The 19,109-nt window shown below is 48.7% G+C and overlaps 6 protein-coding genes across 6 annotated transcripts; 3 read left to right on the top strand and 3 right to left on the bottom strand.

Annotated features, from left to right (window-relative positions):
- Nucleotides 1-1,197: 1,197 nt before the first annotated feature.
- LY89DRAFT_725139 (uncharacterized protein) lies at nt 1,198-2,083 on the top strand. The gene is made up of 3 exons (XM_018218955.1): nt 1,198-1,612; nt 1,669-1,871; nt 1,936-2,083. The coding sequence occupies exons 1-3, from the start codon at nt 1,222-1,224 to the stop codon at nt 2,071-2,073; spliced, it is 732 nt and encodes a 243-aa protein (XP_018062565.1). The 5' UTR covers nt 1,198-1,221; the 3' UTR covers nt 2,074-2,083.
- A 445-nt stretch (nt 2,084-2,528) lies between these two features.
- On the top strand, nt 2,529-4,356 carry LY89DRAFT_765010 (beta-lactamase/transpeptidase-like protein; the record flags this gene model as incomplete). Its single annotated transcript, XM_018221654.1, has 4 exons — nt 2,529-3,060; nt 3,111-3,194; nt 3,241-3,502; nt 3,555-4,356. The coding sequence occupies 4 exons, from the start codon at nt 2,529-2,531 to the stop codon at nt 4,354-4,356; spliced, it is 1,680 nt and encodes a 559-aa protein (XP_018062564.1).
- Nucleotides 4,357-4,362: 6 nt separating this feature from the next.
- Nucleotides 4,363-5,508, bottom strand: LY89DRAFT_599973 (putative aldo/keto reductase; the record flags this gene model as incomplete). The annotated part of the gene is made up of 4 exons (XM_018210128.1): nt 4,363-4,741; nt 4,790-4,965; nt 5,021-5,184; nt 5,262-5,508. The coding sequence occupies 4 exons, from the start codon at nt 5,506-5,508 to the stop codon at nt 4,363-4,365; spliced, it is 966 nt and encodes a 321-aa protein (XP_018062563.1).
- A 1,412-nt stretch (nt 5,509-6,920) lies between these two features.
- Nucleotides 6,921-7,995, bottom strand: LY89DRAFT_691105 (uncharacterized protein). The gene is made up of 2 exons (XM_018216233.1): nt 7,431-7,995; nt 6,921-7,336 (listed from the first exon to the last, which is right to left on the bottom strand). Exons 1-2 carry the CDS (start codon nt 7,493-7,495, stop codon nt 7,213-7,215), a joined length of 189 nt encoding a protein of 62 aa, XP_018062562.1. The 5' UTR covers nt 7,496-7,995; the 3' UTR covers nt 6,921-7,212.
- A 1,376-nt stretch (nt 7,996-9,371) lies between these two features.
- Nucleotides 9,372-14,445, bottom strand: LY89DRAFT_659229 (putative ABC transporter; the record flags this gene model as incomplete). The annotated part of the gene is made up of 17 exons (XM_018212507.1): nt 13,749-14,445; nt 13,475-13,701; nt 13,148-13,427; nt 12,867-13,100; nt 12,162-12,820; nt 11,954-12,116; nt 11,662-11,901; nt 11,417-11,615; nt 11,289-11,360; nt 11,186-11,236; nt 11,072-11,136; nt 10,838-11,022; nt 10,534-10,783; nt 10,302-10,479; nt 10,173-10,250; nt 10,075-10,122; nt 9,372-9,930 (listed from the first exon to the last, which is right to left on the bottom strand). Exons 1-17 carry the CDS (start codon nt 14,017-14,019, stop codon nt 9,372-9,374), a joined length of 3,759 nt encoding a protein of 1,252 aa, XP_018062561.1. The 5' UTR covers nt 14,020-14,445.
- A 1,917-nt stretch (nt 14,446-16,362) lies between these two features.
- LY89DRAFT_337904 (uncharacterized protein) lies at nt 16,363-18,816 on the top strand. The gene is made up of 3 exons (XM_018206838.1): nt 16,363-17,303; nt 17,353-18,260; nt 18,307-18,816. Exons 1-3 carry the CDS (start codon nt 16,661-16,663, stop codon nt 18,517-18,519), a joined length of 1,764 nt encoding a protein of 587 aa, XP_018062560.1. The 5' UTR covers nt 16,363-16,660; the 3' UTR covers nt 18,520-18,816.
- The last annotated feature ends 293 nt before the right edge of the window (nt 18,817-19,109 follow it).

Genomic DNA, 19,109 nt, shown 5'->3' with positions numbered 1-19,109 from the left:
GAGACGACTGCAATTGGCTGGAGAGTACTGTGGTACGGAAGCGTTTGGCCAGTGAGTAGGATAACGAAATAACGTTGACTGCACTCGTACCTAGGTTGACGAGAAAATCATGCTACCTCGCAATCAACAACTAAAAACTTTCAAAGATTATGACAGCTTTGGGCAGTGCTAGCTGTTTCAGCAAATTGCTCCATATTTCTACCTCATTTCCCAAAATCTACGAAAGAATGACTCAAGTATTTATGTCATGGGGCTAATGTAGGGCAGAGGCTGAGAGAATCTCGAGGTCAACGATTGCATCTTCGACTCAGATACACTTTCACCATTCCACAAAAATTCCAACTTCAAACTTCTTTGGAGCTTCATCGATTCTCTTCATTCTTATTTTGCCCACGACAACTCGACATAACTAGTGGTCCAATTTTTTGTGCTCGACGTCTTTCCTCGTCCAGTCCAACATCAGGTTGCTGTGTCATCTCAGACTGCAACCGCTGGACGAAATGTCGTTGCGGAACGGACACTTGATTCTTCCCCCGTTATCAGAGTTGTTGTGATATGCGATACTGGCGGCTGGCGGCTGCCTCTCTTCCTAGAAATAATCCTATCTCACTTCCAGTTTTATTAGGAACGGACGACGATTTTCCATTTCCTCGGAATCGAGGACCTCATTAGCAACAAAAAGACGTATCTGACTAGAAGAAAATACGAACCGGGACCGCGGAGGAAATTCGAAGGTCATCGTCGATCAACCAAGGTGTGCAAGTCGGTTCCTGCTCAGAGCATCTGAACATCGACCACAGAAAACAAAAGCTAAGTATGCAATCAACCCAATTTGGATCTTAATTTATAATGTTACTCATGTTACTCATACCAAACTTCAATCAGAGGTCACCAGATTCACATAAACAACATCTGAGAACCAGAAACAAGAAAAATCTGCGGCAAGCGCCACCTACCATAAGTACCGGCACGCATACCGTATATCTGCTTCACCAACGTTTGATACTCTATAGTGTTTCATTGTAGGAATCCCTTATCATTCGCCGGAGAAATTATCAACGCAACATAGCCTGATGTGGGGGTAATTCTTCCCCGCTCCTCGCTTCAGGAGTAGCGAGACCGCACACGTGATAGTACATACATACAGTACATTTAGCTCTCTCTACCTACCTACCTGCCTTCCTCCTGGCATCTGAAGATCATCTCTCGATTCCGTCAATCATGACTCAAGGATATTACTCTCGTGATGCGGCCGTCACGGCCATCCGCTCTTTCTACCAGTTCTTCGCAACGCTGCCCTCGCTTGCGCCGGAGTACATCTGGGAGCCGCCATCGGGTGGTTGGCCGGAGGTCAACGGGACGACACTTTCGCGTCTTAGCAGGAATAGGGATGTGGTTGATTTGCTGAGACATATTCCGTATATCAACGATACGCAGATTGCGTTTCATACGACGGTCATAGACTATACGGCTGATGTCAAGTGGTCGTTTGATAGGAGTGGAGCGCAAGGCAATGTTCTTCCTTGTGGTGCTGGTGTTTTACCGGAACATGTAGCGGTGTTGACTGATGGGGGGAAGTATGGGAGTTGGTTGTTGCTGGATACTCAAGAAGGTATGCTAGTCCGGGTACCATGAACGGTCCAAGACTTGCTTATATGTATTAATTAGGCACTATCACAGACTTCAAGTCAATGGAAACTCCAGAGAGCATATTTCCACCGCCGGGACACCCAGAGCATTGGCGAGCTTATCGGACGCTTCCAATTCGTGATTTCTTCGAAAGCTGGAAAGAAAAGTATCGGTCGTTGGCATGGGTGGTGATGCCGGATGAGGATGATGGAGTTTTGTGTAATCAGGAGCCCTCATCTAATGTAAGTACTCGACGGGCTCTATCCATGGGTGGTGTTTCTACTCGATAGCTGACTTCAACGACAGGAGATTCGGGAAATCTATCGTGCTCATGGATGGCCGTCTTTTTTCCGACGTGAGGATTGTAAAGAGGCTCTGCTGAAGTGGAGGTACAAGAAGCTGTGCGCGGAATCGGGTACTAGACGTCGGCATCAGAAGCATTAAGAAATTTGTGGGATCGTTACGACTTTAATGAATAGTGTTTCTCGCTAAATTAAGACACCTTCCCCTTTCCTCCAAATTAGGCACCTTTTTCTGTCCACCTCGCGAGGCATATTGCTAGGCGGCACTTTTTATCTTTGTGTGGTTAACTTAGAGTCTCCTAAGATTTATACAGCAATGACATCAAGGCAGAAGTTCGAGTATCGGGATGTCCGTCTCAGCTCGTCGATTACGGCGCAGTGAAATTAAGCTTAGCAGCCTAATTGGGATCAACCTCGTCCTCGGCAGGGACACCAATCACAATTATGTTCAATCGCTTAGTTTTTCCAATCAGAAAGCGATTCGACGTTCAAAGTCTTCGTATGGACAGTGGGCGAGGTGATCAGTGTGGCACAGTATTCATATTAAACTTTCTCAACGCCACTCGAGGTCAGAGTAATTGTGCTTCAAGAAGGAAAATGGTACAGTTCTCATTCTTATACGCTTTCTTAGGATTGCAAGTCTTGCCTGCGCTTGCCTTCCAAAATTGTCCTTTATTGGGAAGGGACTTCCCTCTTCCAAAACAACTGTCAAATAGTTCTGCGATTCGCAATGCATCCTTGATGCTGAAGAACACACTCGATGCCTCATTGAACAACGGGACCTTAGCCAGCAACGCATCATCATTTTCCATCGAAATATTCTCAACTCATCAAAATGATTCGCTGTTCACCTACCACCATTCATCACCTCTGCTTCAAAGCAGCGATGGAGTCAAGACAATCGATTCGGATAGCATATACCGAGTTGGAAGTATCTCGAAACTTTTCACAGCCTACCTGTTCCTGATTGAATCTGGGGACATCCATTTCAATGACCCAATCACCAATTTTGTACCTGAGTTAGCGAATGCGCCATCTTGGTCGACGCAAGATAGCTTGAATGTTGTGGATTGGGAAGCAGTGACGATTGGCGAGCTGGCAAGTCATATGGGAGGAATTGCCAGAGACTGTGAGCTAGAGTACATGAAAGTATTAATTCTTTTTTCTAACGTCAAGTAGATATCGGAGACCTGGCAGCCGCAACAAATACATCTGTCCCTGGAACTCCATCTTGTGCCGCAACTGGACCATGTTCAAGATCTGGTGCGTAAATCGTCCTCTATGGAAGATGATCTAACTGCCTGATTAGACTTTTTCAAATTGCTCCTCCCACAGCCACCCGTCTTCCCAACATCCACTACTCCCGTCTACAGCAATATCGGCTATCAACTTCTTTCTTACGCCCTGGAGAAGATCAGTTACCAATCCTATCCAACCATGCTCCAAAATCAAATCATCAAACCGTTGAACCTCTCTTCCACTAGCTACTACACACCACCTGCAGCTCACGGCGTCATCCCCGGAAACGCAACATCTTCTGGGTGGAATCTCGACTACGGAGACTTCACACCGTAAGTAAACCTTCGATACCCAACCTGAGTTCAAAGATTGACATACCCCCAGCGTCGGCGGAATCTACTCCTCATCCAACGACCTCTCCACCCTCGGCCGCTCCATCCTCACCTCCCGCCTCCTCTCCGCACCCCTAACCCGCCGCTGGATGAAGCCCCGCACCTTCACCTCAAACCCCCTCCTCTCCGTCGGCGCACCATGGGAAATCTACCGCCTTCAACTCTCATCTCCTAACGCACCCAGAATCGTAGATCTCTACACCAAATCTGGAGACTTGACGTTCTATCACTCGAATTTAGTGCTGTTTCCGGATTGGGACATCGGGTTCGTGGTCCTGGAAGCCGATTATGAACAGTTTGTGTTGAATAGGAATGTGATTTCGGATATGGTGGCGGAGATCTTCTTGCCTGCTGTGGAGATTGCTGCTAGGGAGGAAGCTGGGACGAGTTTCGCGGGAAAGTATGCTGATCAGGCGACGAATTCGTCGGTGGTGGTTAGGGTTGGGGATGGGGTTCCGGGTCTGGGTGTTCCGGAACTTGTTCTTGGGGGTGTTGATTATGTTGCTGAGGTGTTGTCGCAGCTTTATTATAATCCTAGTATTAGGCTTTATCCGTCCGGTCTAGAGAAGAATCTTGGACACGGAGATGTGGAGGTGGGGTGGAGAGCTGTGTTTGAGTCGAATACTACCCTGCCTGATGGGTTATTCGATGATAGTTGTGCGACTTGGTTCAATGTTGATGGTATCAGGAACAATGGGTTTGGCATCGATGACTTTACTTTTACGGTAGGGGAAGACGGTAAAGCAAAGTCCATAACTTCGAGGGGCTTTAACGTTACTTTATCAAAAGTCTAGACGGATTTAAAATAGATCAGGCATATCACCCTTGACTTTCCTCCACAATTCCTCACAGGCTTCCAACGTCTCAGCATCCAGTGGTCCCTTCCTACACAACTCCACATTACTCCTCAGCTGATCAACTTTCGTGGCACCCAGGATAATCGCATCTCCGTCTCTTAACTCAGAATGGTTCATAATCCACCTCAAACTAACTTCCGTCGGAGTCATCCCCGCCGCTTCGCATTTCTTACAGAATTCAATCATAGCATTATGAATAGCCGGCTTATCGAAAGTCTCTGGGTAAGCAGGAAACAGACCAGGAGCCCAGCGTCCACCGGAAAGTGTGGCTGCTTCTGTGGCAAGCGAGACTTTTCCGGTGAGGAAACCACCTGCTAATGGACTTGAGGATATCAGCAAGATCTCGAGTTCAAGGTAGAGGAACACGAACCCGTAAGCAATAACCCTAATACCATGTTCCCTCAAAAACGGAAACAGATTCTCCTCCGGCGTCCTCTTAATAGCATTATAATGACCCTGCCAAACCGTCGGCTTAATATACCCCTTTTCGTCACAAACCTCAATCCACTCTTTCAACTCCGCAGCCGAATAATTACTCAATCCAAGCTATTCACTGCATCAACAATCTCATACTTCATCCTGGGGTAAAACTTCAACTCACCTCCTCAAATCTCCCGGCTCGATACTGAACATCAAACCCCTTCGCGCTCTCCCCAATCGGCACCTCCTTATCCGGCGAATGCGAATAAAGAATATTAACCCTCTCCACCCCCAACAACTCCAAACTCTTCTCGACACTCCTCTCAATCCCCTTCTCCGACAAATCTAGCAACGATCACATCAGTCAGTCACCACCTCCTTTCCTCCCCTCCCCTAATCCCAAAAATGAAAACACTCACCACCATACAAAACCTTAGTATCAACAACAAACCCCTTCTCAACCGCCTTACTCTCACCAAGCAACCGCTCCGTGACCCACGGACTGCCGGGCGGGTACGAGGCGCCCGAATCGAGCTGCTGGATGCCTAGTTGCTGGAGGAGGGAAAGGAGGGAGGAGGTTTGTTCCGCGGTGGTCCAGGTGCGGGAGATGCGGCCTGAGCCGATTCCGCCGGCGCCGAAGAGGAGGTGGAGTTTGGATGGGGTTGGCATGTTGATTATGAGACTGTGTTGGATGCTATGGATGGCAGGAGGCATAAGATTTGATGAAGTGATAATGATAAGGCGAGAGTGTTAGAGGCAGTCGTACCGATTGATGTTGTCGTGAGGTATATTTTATGAACGTCGCGAGACCAACCAACCGGCAAGTCCACTCTTGGGACCGAGCGAGCCAATTAGTCTACCCGCCTGCATTCACCGGTCCATGTTTACGTGAAATGGCAAGTCAGCATTTGAAGGTTAGTTGGATTAGTGAGTTGCAGGAACTTTTTATAGGGGGATTTTGGTGAGGTTCGAAAGTGACAGACACTTTGTCGGAGTGTGGGGAGCTTTTTGCTGATTAATTAGGGACGCTCAACGATTGAGTGAATCCTATTCCCTGACGTTGAGAGCCTCTCTTTTGGCATAGCTAACATCAAGCAGCGCAATGTATCCCCCATTTAATGAACTTTTTGAGTTGTAACGAATCGAGAATACTTCCTCTTAAGTCTCAGACAATAATTGAGCCTATCAAATTCCACTTCCATATTTGACCGGAGCAGTCGCTGCTCTAACTTGAGCCGAATCCTGAGCCTTGAGCACGCTAATGAGTCAGCTGAATCATGCTTAGGGGAATCTCTTTTGGCTCGCCAGAGAATCGATTAGAATATCTGTGTCATTCATATATAGATGTTGTGCCGGTGTGCTTTCTCGCTCCCAAGTCACATTTATCAGGGGTCGTTGCCGAGCCGATTTGGCCCCCTCTCGCGAGCCCCTGGCCCGGTGAGTTGTTCAGCTAGGGTAAGCGAGTCGAAAGAAACAGGTGGGAGGCCTGGCTTGAATAGGACCTCTCATTTTTCCAAATAACTCGATTCGTACGCGAGTTTCTGGAAAGGTACAAAACCTTGGTAGTAACGTACAAATCGTAGAGTCTAGACTCCCGGCTCCTTCTAACAATTACGCAAGACGAGGTAAGAGGAGCAACATTGCGCGAAGCAAGGAGAACAATACATCATGGCTTCTCGTTGACAAGGTACTGTACGAGGAACGTCAAGGCTGACTGCCTGCTGACGGTTGTGAGATCCGTGTGTTGGCGGTGCCGTACTAAGCAGGAGTCACACCACGGTCTAGTTTCTAGCAACCTCCTCCCCAAATCGGGTTAAAAGATTCGCTAAGAAAGTGAGAGACCTGCAGTATTGATACCGTGTTAACAACGAGTCGCTAAAATCCAGTTACTTCAGGAGATTCATGCGACCATGAAGAGTGTCTTATTAACCAATACCCCATTTAACGAGTAAGACTAAACAGATACGTTCAAGAAATTATAAGTCTTACGACTCGGCCCTACCCAACAATCCTGCTGGCACCCTAAGCTCTCGATTGTGTTTTCTGGAGCTATATTCTACAAGCAAACAAAGCATCATTAAATCGTAATTATAGTTTACTATAAAACACGTCTGTGTGTTACACCCTCTATCCAGCTTTCCTTCTCCCAAATTTTCTCTCCCTCCTGATCCGTTTAGTCACCTCATCCATATCCACCACTTCGCTTTCTCCTCCTTCCTTTGCGTGTCTGTCGATCTCCACGCCCGGCTCCTCTCCCATCCCAGATATCCCGTGAATCGTCCTCAAGTGCCGCCTACAATTCTCCTCACGAGTGAAGTGCCGACCTCCATTTCCAAGATCGCCATGCATACTCCGATTACAGCCATCAACAGTTCAGTAATACTTCTCGGTATTGAAGTGGCGCCCGTTGATGTGGCGATGCAGAAGTCTTTTGGTAGCTTGCTGGGGCGGGCATTGCGGACAGTGGAAGGGCTTGGTGTGGGATTTGAGGTGATGGCTAGTTGAGAGTCAGCTTGAGAGAGGCGAGGAGATGAGGTGGGAGTTAGATTTGGAGTGAGAGTGGATGGTGTGGAAGCGAGTGACCCACGTACTTCAAATCGGAGTTGGTGAAGAAAGTTTTGCCACACTTCTCCCAAGAACAGAGGATTGGGGACATGGAAGGAGAACCGGGAGTGTTGGAGATGGAGTTGATTCGAGATTTTGGCGAGGGCTGCGATATAAATGTAGAGGAAGCTGATGGAGATTCTTTAGACCAGAAGCTGTCCCATGGAGTTGTAGGCTCGCGTATGCCGACCTCTAGCAACGGGATAGGTGCAGCAAAATTAAGATCAGGATTTGGATTCAGATTCTCCGCTACAGCGACCTCGATAGGTAAAGGGTGTGTCACAGAAAGAGGCGAGCGCGATCTATAGTCAAAGGAAGAATAAGTCTCTTGGTAGCCTAGAGAATCTTCTACTGGTGCCATCACATCTTGCCCGAGTCTCTCGTGGAATCCAAGGTCGAAAGGTAGCGTGAAGTCGATATCTGTTAATCCGAGTCCATGCCAGGGGTCGGAATAAAGAGGGAGGAATTGGAAGTCATCGATGTCAGGTGGTAATTCGTTGCTTCTAGCACCAAAGACTGGTTCATTGAGAGGACTGGATTTGAAGCTAGGACAGATCAGTAGGTTTGCCGGGGTTTTTGGAGAAAGGCTGGATGCAGAAGGTAGCGAGAAGATAGTAGCCTGTACATCGAGACCAGCAACTACATCTCTATCTGGCCCCGCCATGGTCATCGTGAGGTAGTCCGGGGAAGGCGGTTGTATGATATGTAAGTAGCGACAATAGTCGTCTACAAAACCGTGGTGGCTCAATCGTTTGAACCGTTGAATCTCGGTGTCGCTGCTCCGAACAAGATTCACTCACGAACGTGCCTGGGTGGTTGTATTTGGCAACGTTCTGTTATTGAGTGAAGTTACGGATCTGCGCGCAATGCACCGGCCATTTAGTCAATACCAGAGAAAGCCCAAATCTGTAGAATCCTCGGGCAGTTCACTACGCTGCTCAGAGGCCAGAAATGGTAACTTCAATGAGAGTCACGCTCATTGCCGTGTGCAGAAAGTTACTGCAATAGCCGCCGGAAGAGGGCGACAGCTCTTTAATTCGTGCTTATCGTTCTTGCTGAAAAGATGTTGAAGAAGGTAACCCTAGGGTATTTCTCTGGTGGTAGATTATGCGAGTCTCGCGCGGGCTATCAGCGTGCAGGACTGGACTAGAAAGGGAAAACTTTCACGTTGTGCCTTTAAACCGTTTCGTTTTGGTAGAGGGGGACGTTTGAAGGAGATAGAGTCGATGCTGCCAGGCCAAATCGAAAGCAGAGGTAAAAGGTCCTCCTGCGAGGGAAATAGGAGGGAAATATATTCGTGTGCTTCTTCTGGAGCTGTGCGCGCTCCACGAGGCTGGACGGGGAAATCAAGCCCCGAGTGTTAGGCTGGGAATTGTTTTGTTTTTTGTTGCAAGCGCAAGATCGCTAGAAAATCAATTTACATTTCACCTCGAAGGCACAAGGCATCGATTATTACAGTGTCGAAGGAGGTGAGGTCTCCCATGTTTTCGGGAGCTGGGGTGTGTGAGGTCTCCCGGCAAGCAAGCGCCAACGGGAGACCTCAGGAGCCGAACTTCGAGTTTGGGCATTTCAAGGATACGCAGTAAGCTTAACGACCCAGTTGGAAGACTCACAGAACGCCCGTTGCCCATGCTCGCCCAGCTTTGCCCATTTTGCGGTGCCGCTGGCCTTGCAGGCGAGAAAGGATCCGCCTTGTGCACAGGGTCACTGGAAATGCCGAAACCATGATCTCCATGACTCGATGACAGTAAACTATCATTGCTCACTAGAAGAAAGAGTGGTGGGTAGCGCCTGAGTAAAGCGGCGGTAGTGACTAACCGCGTTAGAAGGGTGGGAGGTAAAGATTTGGCTGAGACTTCCGTCACAAGAGGCTGAAAATCTTGCTGATAAATAATTTTTTCTCCGTCATAATCCCTTAAAGCAGCCCTTTAACCCTCCTCCTCCAACCTACCCACCTCCCCAACATCCCCAAACACCCTCCCCCCACCCATCCAAACAACCCTATCCCTCCCCTCCACCACCCTAACCCTCCTATGCCCCACAACCAAAACCGCACACCCCCTCCCCAAAAACTCCTCCTCCACAACCGCATCCACCCTCTCCTCTCTCTCCGCATCCAAACTAGCCGTCACCTCATCCAAAAGCACCACAGGCCGCACGGCCCTCTCCGTCAGGACCCTCACCTTAACCACCGCTCTACACAGGGCGAACATTTGCATCTGGCCCACTGACAGCTCTGGCATTTCGGAGAGGGGAGTATCGAGGATTGTACCAGTGTCAAGTTGTTGGTGTTGCCATAATCCGGTGATTTGTAAGGCGGAAATGAGGATTGAAGAGGGAGAGGAGTTGGAGGGGTCGAGGTTGTAGCGGACGGTGGAGTGGGGGGAGAGGAGCGGGTCTTGGGATATGGTTATGAAGGCGCGGGAGCGGAGAAGGGGGAGGGGGATGTGCGAGGTGGGGAGGTTGTCTATTGTTATTGTGCCGCTTCTGTTGGCAAGTTAGGATGTGATTTTGATGGAGGACGGGAGAGGAGGAGTTGAGACACGGTTTCTTAGATGAGCTAATTTTGGGGTGGTGCTGGAAGATTCTGCTCGTAGAATGGATGGAAAGGAAGAGGATGACTTGACGTACTGTAAGGGGACGAGGCGGAGGAGGCTCAGGATGAGGGTGCTTTTTCCACTGGGGGACTCAGTGAGTAAGTGGTTAGAAAGGGGAAAGGATATACGTACCTGCCTGTGCGGCCGTAGAGGATAGTCTTTTGACCGGGTGTGATGGTTAGGTTGAAGTTTTTGAGGACGACGTTGTCTCTGTTCCATGGTTAATGAGAATGTCTTTTAGACGACAATAAAGAAAAGTACCCATAAGCCACAGTAATATCCTTAATCTCTACACACCCATTCGACGGCCAATCCTCAGAGATTTCGATCTCCTCAACTCCTTCACCCTCAAGACCAGTCTCTTTCTCTAACGTCTTCAACCTAGCCACCGCCCCAAGGGAAATCTCCATTTCCGTCCAGTTCTCCACTAATTTCAACACTTTCACAAAAGAATCAGCTCCATGCCCCTTCCCAGAGACAAGAAAAAACTCACAAGTACTATTAGTAACCAACAAAACCCCCAAACCCACCCCCACACTCCCCGCCTCCACCCCTCCCCTAACCGCAATACCCACCACAGCGGTAGCGAGCGCCGCAGCCACCAAATCCAGCACAACGCCTAACCATCTTTGCAGCGCTAAGAGTAGATACTCTGGCCTCTGACTCTCTTCCACATACTCCACGTTCTGTTCGATGATTTCTTTCCGCCAGTCGAAAGTGCGGATCGTTTCTATGCCTGAGATCTGTAGAACTCTCTTAGCTGGGAAGGAAGGAAGGGAAGGGAAAATGAAACGGACAGTTTCGAGGAAAGAAGAGAAGACAGAAGCGCGGGCTTCGAGTTCGAGGAAGCGGAGTTGGCGCGAGGTGCGGAGGTAGATTTTTTGGACTATGAGTAAGACTAAGAGGAGGAGGGGTAGGGAGAGGGTTAGCAGGCGTTGGGAGATGAAGAGGAGGATGATTTGGGCGGTGAGTTTGAAGGATTCTGTTGTTTGTTAGGATGGAGGGGCGGTTGGGGGAAGAGGGTAACCCACGGGCGGCGAGAGAGGATAATGCGGAGGGGAGTTGTTTGTCGATTAGGAGGATGTCTTGGGTGAATCTGGGGGTTTAAGTGAGTGATTGTTGACAGGGAGATGAGGCTGGCATACCGGTTTAAGATTGAGCCGTTGGAGGTTTTGGAGAAGAAGGATAGGGGTGCGCTTTAGAGCTGTAGGCCAAGGTACACATCAAGCAAAAGGCAATGATACGTACCAAGTCACAATAAACAACAACCGCTCATGCAACACCCTCCCCGAGTGAGGTGCAAGTCGAATGATCGTCGCCCTATCCATGCATATAAGTAAGAACCAGTACTCCCAGAACCGAAGAAAAGAACTCACCACATCATAACACTAGTGATTGACCAAGCAGCCAACGCCAGCAGTAAAAGTCCGCACGTATAAAACACTGTATGACCACCCTTGTCCTCCGTCCAAAGCTGCAGCCAGTATTGCGGGATAGTGCTAAAGAATGAATAAGAAGACGTGAGGGCGATGATGAGTAGGATGTTTATTTTTCCAGCGAAGTGGAGGTAGTAGCCTAATTCCGGTCAGTTTGGTGAATGAGAGGCTCGAGAAAAGCTTACCATAGAGGGCCAAATCTCCGGTTTGTCTGGAAAGATCAAGTTCCGCTTCGCCACTGGCTTGGAGTTGAGCGCGGAGCTTGTCGAAGCTTGATGATAGGACCGTTTCATCGCTAGTGGGGTGGTGAGGAATGAATTTGGATATCGAAGCTGATTTAGATTTAATTTCTCGCCAGGTGCCTTGTTCTTTGATGCCATGGTCGCCGAGGACTACGATTCGATCCGCTGCTGAGAAATATTGAGCTACAACAGTTAGCCACCCCGAACAAAAGCTTGTAGAGAGAGAACGACATACTTGAATTGGACACCAGAACGACCGTAGTTTTCAAACGGCGAAATACTCCCTGAGACCCAAACAGATTCTCAAAAACGCTCTTTTCAGTCTCGCCATCTAGCCCACTTAGGGTATCATCAAGCAGAGCAATCTCGCACCTCGCAAACAATGCACGAGCCAAGGCCTGAGTTTGTCAGAACAGAAGTTTCAATGAAGCAAATCAACTTACAAAACGCTGTCTCTGACCCCCAGATAAATTCATTCCCCGACTCCCAATCTGCGTCTCATCATCATCAGGCAAGGACTTCAAATCGTGGATAAGACAGCACTTCTCGAAGACTTCTTGATACCATCTCTCGTCAATCTCCTTGGCAGTGCCGAGTATCACATCTCTGATGCTACCACTAGGAAGCCAGGGAATCTGAGCACAATACCCAATCCGTTTCGTCGTCACCTTGATACTTCCATGAGAAGGCGTCACCTCGCCAAGAATGGCCCGTAGTAAAGTCGATTTTCCACTTCCTACCGGACCAGAAATTATTGTCAATGACCCGGGTGTCACTTCCAGATTTACATTCTCCAAAACTGGTAGAATTTCTCCAATCCTCAGATCCTCGATCTGAATCGCTGGACCACCCTTTGCCAGCGCTACACGGTGATCAAGTAAAGATTGCCGCAGCAAGAAAGTCTGGATCCTGTCAAAAGAAGCAAGTGTCCCGATCGCACGCGGAACAATCGTCATGACCATATTCGCGGGATGCGTTACCATGCTCAAGATAGCTATTGTCGGGAACGCAGTTTCTGCGTCGAGATTCTGTCCATGGAATGCTGCGATGACTGCAAAGATAGCCAATGTGATGGCTGGGGAGAAGATTCCGAGAGCATTGGCTTCAATATCATTAGCGGATATCGAGAACAGGAGACATGGACAGACCGGATGCGTTGTAGTACACCATCATCCATCTCAATTTCGATGCAGCGACAAGTTCTTCGTTCCGAAGCTGCATTATTCGGTTGGTGAGAGATTCCTTGAATCCGAGCATCTTGATGGTTTTCATGGAGCTAAGCATGGAGCTTGTTGCTGCTACACGTCTCTGCGTGGCGCTGTTCCAAGCTTTTTGACAGGGTTGGAGATGAGTGGCGACGTAGCGGCTGACGCGAGAACATACTGCTAGTTATCAGTACAAGAAGTCAGGAGTAGGAGTTGGGGCTCACGGAATATCAGAAAGAGAGGGAGAGGCCAGATCCAGCCTACTTGAGTAGCGAGAAGGGATATACCAATCACTACTTCAACTAGTTGAGCCCATGTCTCGTGAAACATTTCACCGATTCCGACGAGGCTGTCTGCATCTGTGCTCATTAGAGTTGTGGATTCGCCGTTGTCGTAAGCGATGCTAGGTGAGTTCATTGTTTTATCGTGTATGAGGCCCACGAGAGCGCTTCTGATCATAAGCTTTATCATGTTCAGTCGATGTTGGTACATCGATGTTGAGATCTATGGCTCATTAGCATGTCTGAATCACAACTGGAGACAAAACTTACTGCGAGGCCAATGTAGATGACTACAGCTGAAACTACTAGCCAGTAGCCATAATGGCTGTCGGGAGTGGTCGGAGGCATGTCAACGAATCTGATGGCTTGCTTGATCAAACTAGGTTGAGAATATCGAAAGATGATCAGGAATAATCGAGGCATGATTGCAGCAAGGAATGGCTTTTTGATGCATCTAAACAAGGCCAAAGGTAAAGATTTCTTGCTTTCAGGCTTTGCTAAGGTTTGTGAGGAAGAAACAAGATCTTCGAGAATGGTTACTAACCTCGTTGATCCCACATCCGAAGCATATTCTTTCTGGTGAGGTATGCTTTCATATTCTGGCTCATAGGCGGTAGATCTTGATGATTTAATATGTTCCTATATCCCCTGAGTAGAATGGGATTAATCCAGGTGAAGAAGATCATGCTCAATGCTCCACTGGATTCTTCTGGGATTCGAGGTTCGCTAGAAGTGGTCAATGGAGGTTTGCCACAGCACTCTAGTGTGAAAAGCATCAGATATAAGAGGCATCGGATTAATACTGGAAGTGACATGTTTGCGTTGGCGGAAATTCCAGATGGGATCGTCAAGAGAATGACATCGCATAATATCGAGGCGACGAGATAGAATGTAGCTAGATCTTTGGGTTGTGATGATGGGTAACGATCCAAAATACCCAGCAAACTCAATCCTAGAGTTGCAACAATAGAAGCTGCTGTTGATGCTGCAAAGAAGATGTCATGCTGTGCGGATTTTATCAGGCAAACCACTAGAATAACTGAAAGCAATATGCTAAGGGTCTATTCGCATCGAGTGGAGGCATCAGTAGTGCTCGCTGTGTTGGAACAGTGCAAATTGGTACTGACAGACTTCGCTGGAGCCCGCCAAGTCGAAGCGCTCTTGATGCGGGACCTTCGAATCTTCCAAAGTCTAAATGGTAGACACAACAAGAATATCATTGAGTAGATTGTAGATGCAACCAACACAATGCGGGTGTCCCATAACAAACCATTCTGAGGAGAACTTCTCCAAAAAGAAGCTTGGAGATGAGAGCCGTCGTCGTAGCGATATTGAAACATCCTCGCTTAGGAATTAGACAATGCCTCTAAAACCTTGGGCGCTCCATCAATTTGTCGCGAGGTTCGTTGAAATTGATGCGGTGAGTAGCTACATAAAGGTGGGGTAAGATACCCCGGAAGATCCTTACGCCGAGCGGTAAGGATGCCAACAAGCAACCAAGGGGTACATTTACCCAAGTTGATATTGATGCTGGTATAGCCATGTTGCATTCGCTAAAATGAGCTTCAAAACCATGCCTCCAAGATAAGATTGATCGCCTGGATTTTCGAGAATACACAGAGTGAAGGGGCCGAAGTTCATTGCACGATGATAGCTTAACATTCAACTTCGATATATTGCATCTCAACTTGATAGCAATGCTGGGAATCGAGATATGTTTGATATTCACAAACTTCCAAGGTTCGTCGTATGCTCTCAACTTGGAGGGATACGACTGCATCTTCATTCCCGCCACATGGGGTCAGAAGATTGCATGGAAAGTTGTCAGTGAACTCCATAAAGAGACAAGTCCAAGATGTGCAATCCGGAGGATCTGAGTTCTTTGGCTGAAGCAACGAGATAGAGACTAGAAGAGTAAGTGCAAAATGCATAGACAGAACTTTGCCTACTGATGAGAAATGAAGCATTCTAGAAAAACAATACCATATCTAAAATCTCGAGTATCGAACGGGTTGACACAACTACTGCATGCCAACTCCATCAATTAGATTCCATGATCCTTGCAACCGTTCGAGGGATTACCCCAGACTCGTGATACACTGAGGCCCGACCCGAACATGACAGATGCAAAGATCATCGGAATACCACAATACCATAGGATCGGAAACGCCATCTGAACGTTCAGATACTGTTGGGAAGCTACTGTGACGCGACCGAGACCTCGAGAGAATGGAAATTTCGCGGTCGATTCAACTTCCCAACATGTCAGTGGCGAAGCATGCCTTTTTAACACAGCCGTACTTCAGGCTTCAACACCGAGTAAATGAGCGAGATGTTGGGCAGTGAGTGGGTAATTATCCCTAAAGGATCCAAGACGGACAATGACGATTCATCAGCGGAACCAGTTGGGCGGGAAACGGGAGTACCCGAGTAGTAGATCTGTGCTCGGTGAGACGATCGCTGGCTGGATGTTTAGGATGTCCTTGGGGCTAGACGAAGCCTAACTCGTAATGGTTGCTGTGTTCTGCAGACTTTCAGAGGGCGTTTACAGATTATTGTCCCGTTGAGCTCATATTTACGTTGGTAGAGAACAGAAGAAGACATTGTGCCTCCTCAATGAGGCTCAGCTCTCTCGGGCTAGGCCAACACGTGATTGCTTCGTAATCGCTGCCCCGCCCAGCCCAGTAAAATGGTAAGTCGTCTCTGTGCCCCGTCTTGGCTCCCCCGAAGGTCGCTCCAAAACCAGCCCATCCATCTTTCACCACTTCGACCCAAAACCAGGAACACCCGCTGTCAACCTCCCAAACTGGCCGCCGCATCGTGAACCCTCCTGTTTTCGTGCATTATTATAGCCTCAACTCTCTTAACACGCATCCCAGATTTCCCAGTTCCATTCAGCTTTCCTTTTTCTTCACCCCTCGTGCGTGGCTGCAGCCTGACATCAGAGTCCACTTTGACCGAGTAGTACTACGCTGAAGTTGGCATGCCTGCAGCCGTCGTGCAGACGTGAGTTCTTTTAGCGGACCACTGAAGCTGCCGGGTTCTGGTGGCTGGAGTGGGTTTCACACTGGAACCACTGAGCGTCCCCCGAGCGTCCCCCGAGCATCCCTGGCTCTGACCTGTGACAGCGCACCATTCAGCAGAACCATCACATTTCGCAGCTCCACCTCCACCCAAGCACGCCCAACCACACCAGCCCCTCCATTCGAGAGAGAGAGAGAGCAAAGACAAAGCACAAGCAGCAGACAGGACAGGACAGGACAGGACGAGACAAGGACCGCTGTGAGATCGTCGTCATCCCACCTCGATCACAACACAGAATATACATCGAGCAGCCTCGACTCGAAAAGTCCTTTCAGTACTCGTTCTTGATCGCAGCATACGTTCAGTGACTCAATTTGTCCTCTTGATTACGATAAGCGCTGCATAGAAGGTCTACACACACCAGCAGGAGCAATGTCTCGACGAGGTGATGTCTACGAGGAGCGCGATTATTATTCTCGAGAAGAAGTGCGAGCACCTCCAGTTCGAGTTCGAGAGCGAGATTACGAGGAAACAGATGTCTTCACCAGACGATCAGAGCGAGGATCTCGACCAGACTTCCTCCGTGAGGATTTCGGCAGAGGGGAAGCTGGACCGTTGGTAATACGGGAGCGAGATACCGAGATAATAAACCGACCTGAACGACGACCACGATCTCCATCGCCAGTGAGGATTCGCGAGAGAATTATCGAACGATCTCCTCCCCGTCAAGAAGAAGAGAGAATCCGAACCAGAGTCGTCGAGCGTGAGAGACGAGAACCCTCTCCACCACCTCCAGAGAGACTTCGTGCACGAGTTATCGAGACCCGAGAGAGGATCCGCGAGCGATCTCCGTCTCCAGTACGCATTCGAGAGAGGATCGTCGAGAGGGAGAGGGAGAGAGAACGCACACCCTCACCACCACAAGTCGAGCGAGTGCGTATCCGCAACATTGAGCGAGAGATCAGACAACCTTCACCAGAACCATCTCCATCTCCATCACCACCTCCTCCGCCAGCTATCCGCGCTCCTCCCATCCATCAGGAAATCATCACCCATCACAGACACATCGATCATGGTATGTGTAACCCCTCTTCTTTCAGCTACATCCCGCTAATCTTTGATAGGCTTTGAACGTGCTCGTGTACCAACCCCGCCCCCACCACCTCGTCGCAGCGAGCCTCGAACAAAAGAGACCGATATCGATATCTATACCTCGCGAAACAATACTGAAGTTGATATCACTCGGAAAGAATCGCGTGGACCGACTCCTAAGCCTCAACTGAGACGCGGCGATACATTCTACGATGATTCCATCATATACGAGCAAGAGCGAGACAAATTGCGAGTACGAGACACCCGGCTAGATATCAACCGACGACGCAGCTTGAGTGCACGACCCGAGCGAAGAGAGAAGGAAAGTGTGCACATTGATATTCGAGAATCTGGTCGTGGTGAAACAAATCGAGAGGTAATTCGAGAAGTGAGTCGTGGTATCGGCAGAGACGAAGAGGAAGCTGCATACTACGAGCGAAAGGTCAATGAACGTGCGTACATAGGAGAGGCATACAATGGAGCTACCAAAGACTGGGCTATTGTTGATGTGCCGCCTGGAACGGAGCGTGTGCAGATGGAAGGTGTTGGTGGTGCAAGCCAAGAAATCACATGGCAGAAGTACAACGGTGTCCGCAGAAGCAAGTTCAACCCGGAACGTGAACGAGAGAGGGAGCGAGTTGAGGAGAAGGTGGAGATCCGAGAAAATACGAGACCACGGGAATCTTCTACGAGCCTAGAAATCGACATCTCCAGAGGGCCAAGACAAGAACGTGGACCTGTTTACGAGCGGGAATACGAGAGAATCGAGGAAACAAGTGATCGTCGAGTTGGATTTCCTCGAGCTCCACCAAAGCAGAGAATGGGTGATCTTTGGACTGAGATTACCAAGGATTTGGTTGCACGGGAAGCTATCGAGGAGCTTGGATATGATTACGAGGAGACGGAGTTCTTTTTCTACGTTCTGCAATATCTTCGATACGTAAGTTAGCCCTCTGCCATCAATTGCAACTACTAACATATTCCAGGAGGACGTTCTCGAACTAGTCCAAGTCTCGGAATCCATCCGCCGCGAACGAAAACAACGACTCCGAGAAATCGAATACGAACGCGAACGCATGGAAAGATGGGAACGCAAAGAGAAGCGCCGAGAACGCGAACGGGACGACTACACCGATGAGCGCATCATCGAGCGCGAAGTCATCTACGACGGCCGTCCACCCCGACGTGGCGGCTGGTAAACTTGCACACATTTGAACGATTCAGCGAAGCATGGCATCTACGAAATGAACAACGATCGATTTTCACGAATGAAATGACATGAAATGAAATGAGCCTTACAATACAAGATGATGTTTGCATAGCGCGAGGCGTGCTTCTTTTTCTTATTTACCTACCTACGTTTTTTTTCTTCTCGAGATACTTAGCGGGAGAGGGATCTTTTTCGTTTGTGAGTTGGGTACCAGGCCCTTAGGATGGATGGAATGCTCTTTTTGCGTTGTGCTGGGAGGATGGAGTGGGAGGGAATTTGGATGGGGGAAGGAGGGAGGAGGGGATGTAATGACTATAGATTCTCGCTTTCTTCTTTAGGGTTGGGAATGAATGATGATTGAATACGAAGTTTTTGAGTTCTTTGTTCTTCTACTTGTGCTCACTATCAGTTTGGGTTGGATATCGAATCGAGTGATTTTTATTCACTCATGCCCCTGTTTCTTAGCCTTCGAACTATAAATACAGACCCTTTGAACACCTCCTTGCTCCTCCCAGAACAGCGGCAGCTGTAAAAGCCTTTACCAATCATCCCATGGATGGAGCCAGTCATTCTTCCAAT

The sequence above is a fragment of the Mollisia scopiformis genome (genome assembly GCF_001500285.1).
Source record: "Mollisia scopiformis unplaced genomic scaffold LY89scaffold_33, whole genome shotgun sequence".
In the NCBI taxonomy this organism is placed as follows: Eukaryota; Fungi; Ascomycota; class Leotiomycetes; order Helotiales; family Mollisiaceae; genus Mollisia; species Mollisia scopiformis.
This window is presented reverse-complemented; position numbering and strand designations above follow the sequence as displayed.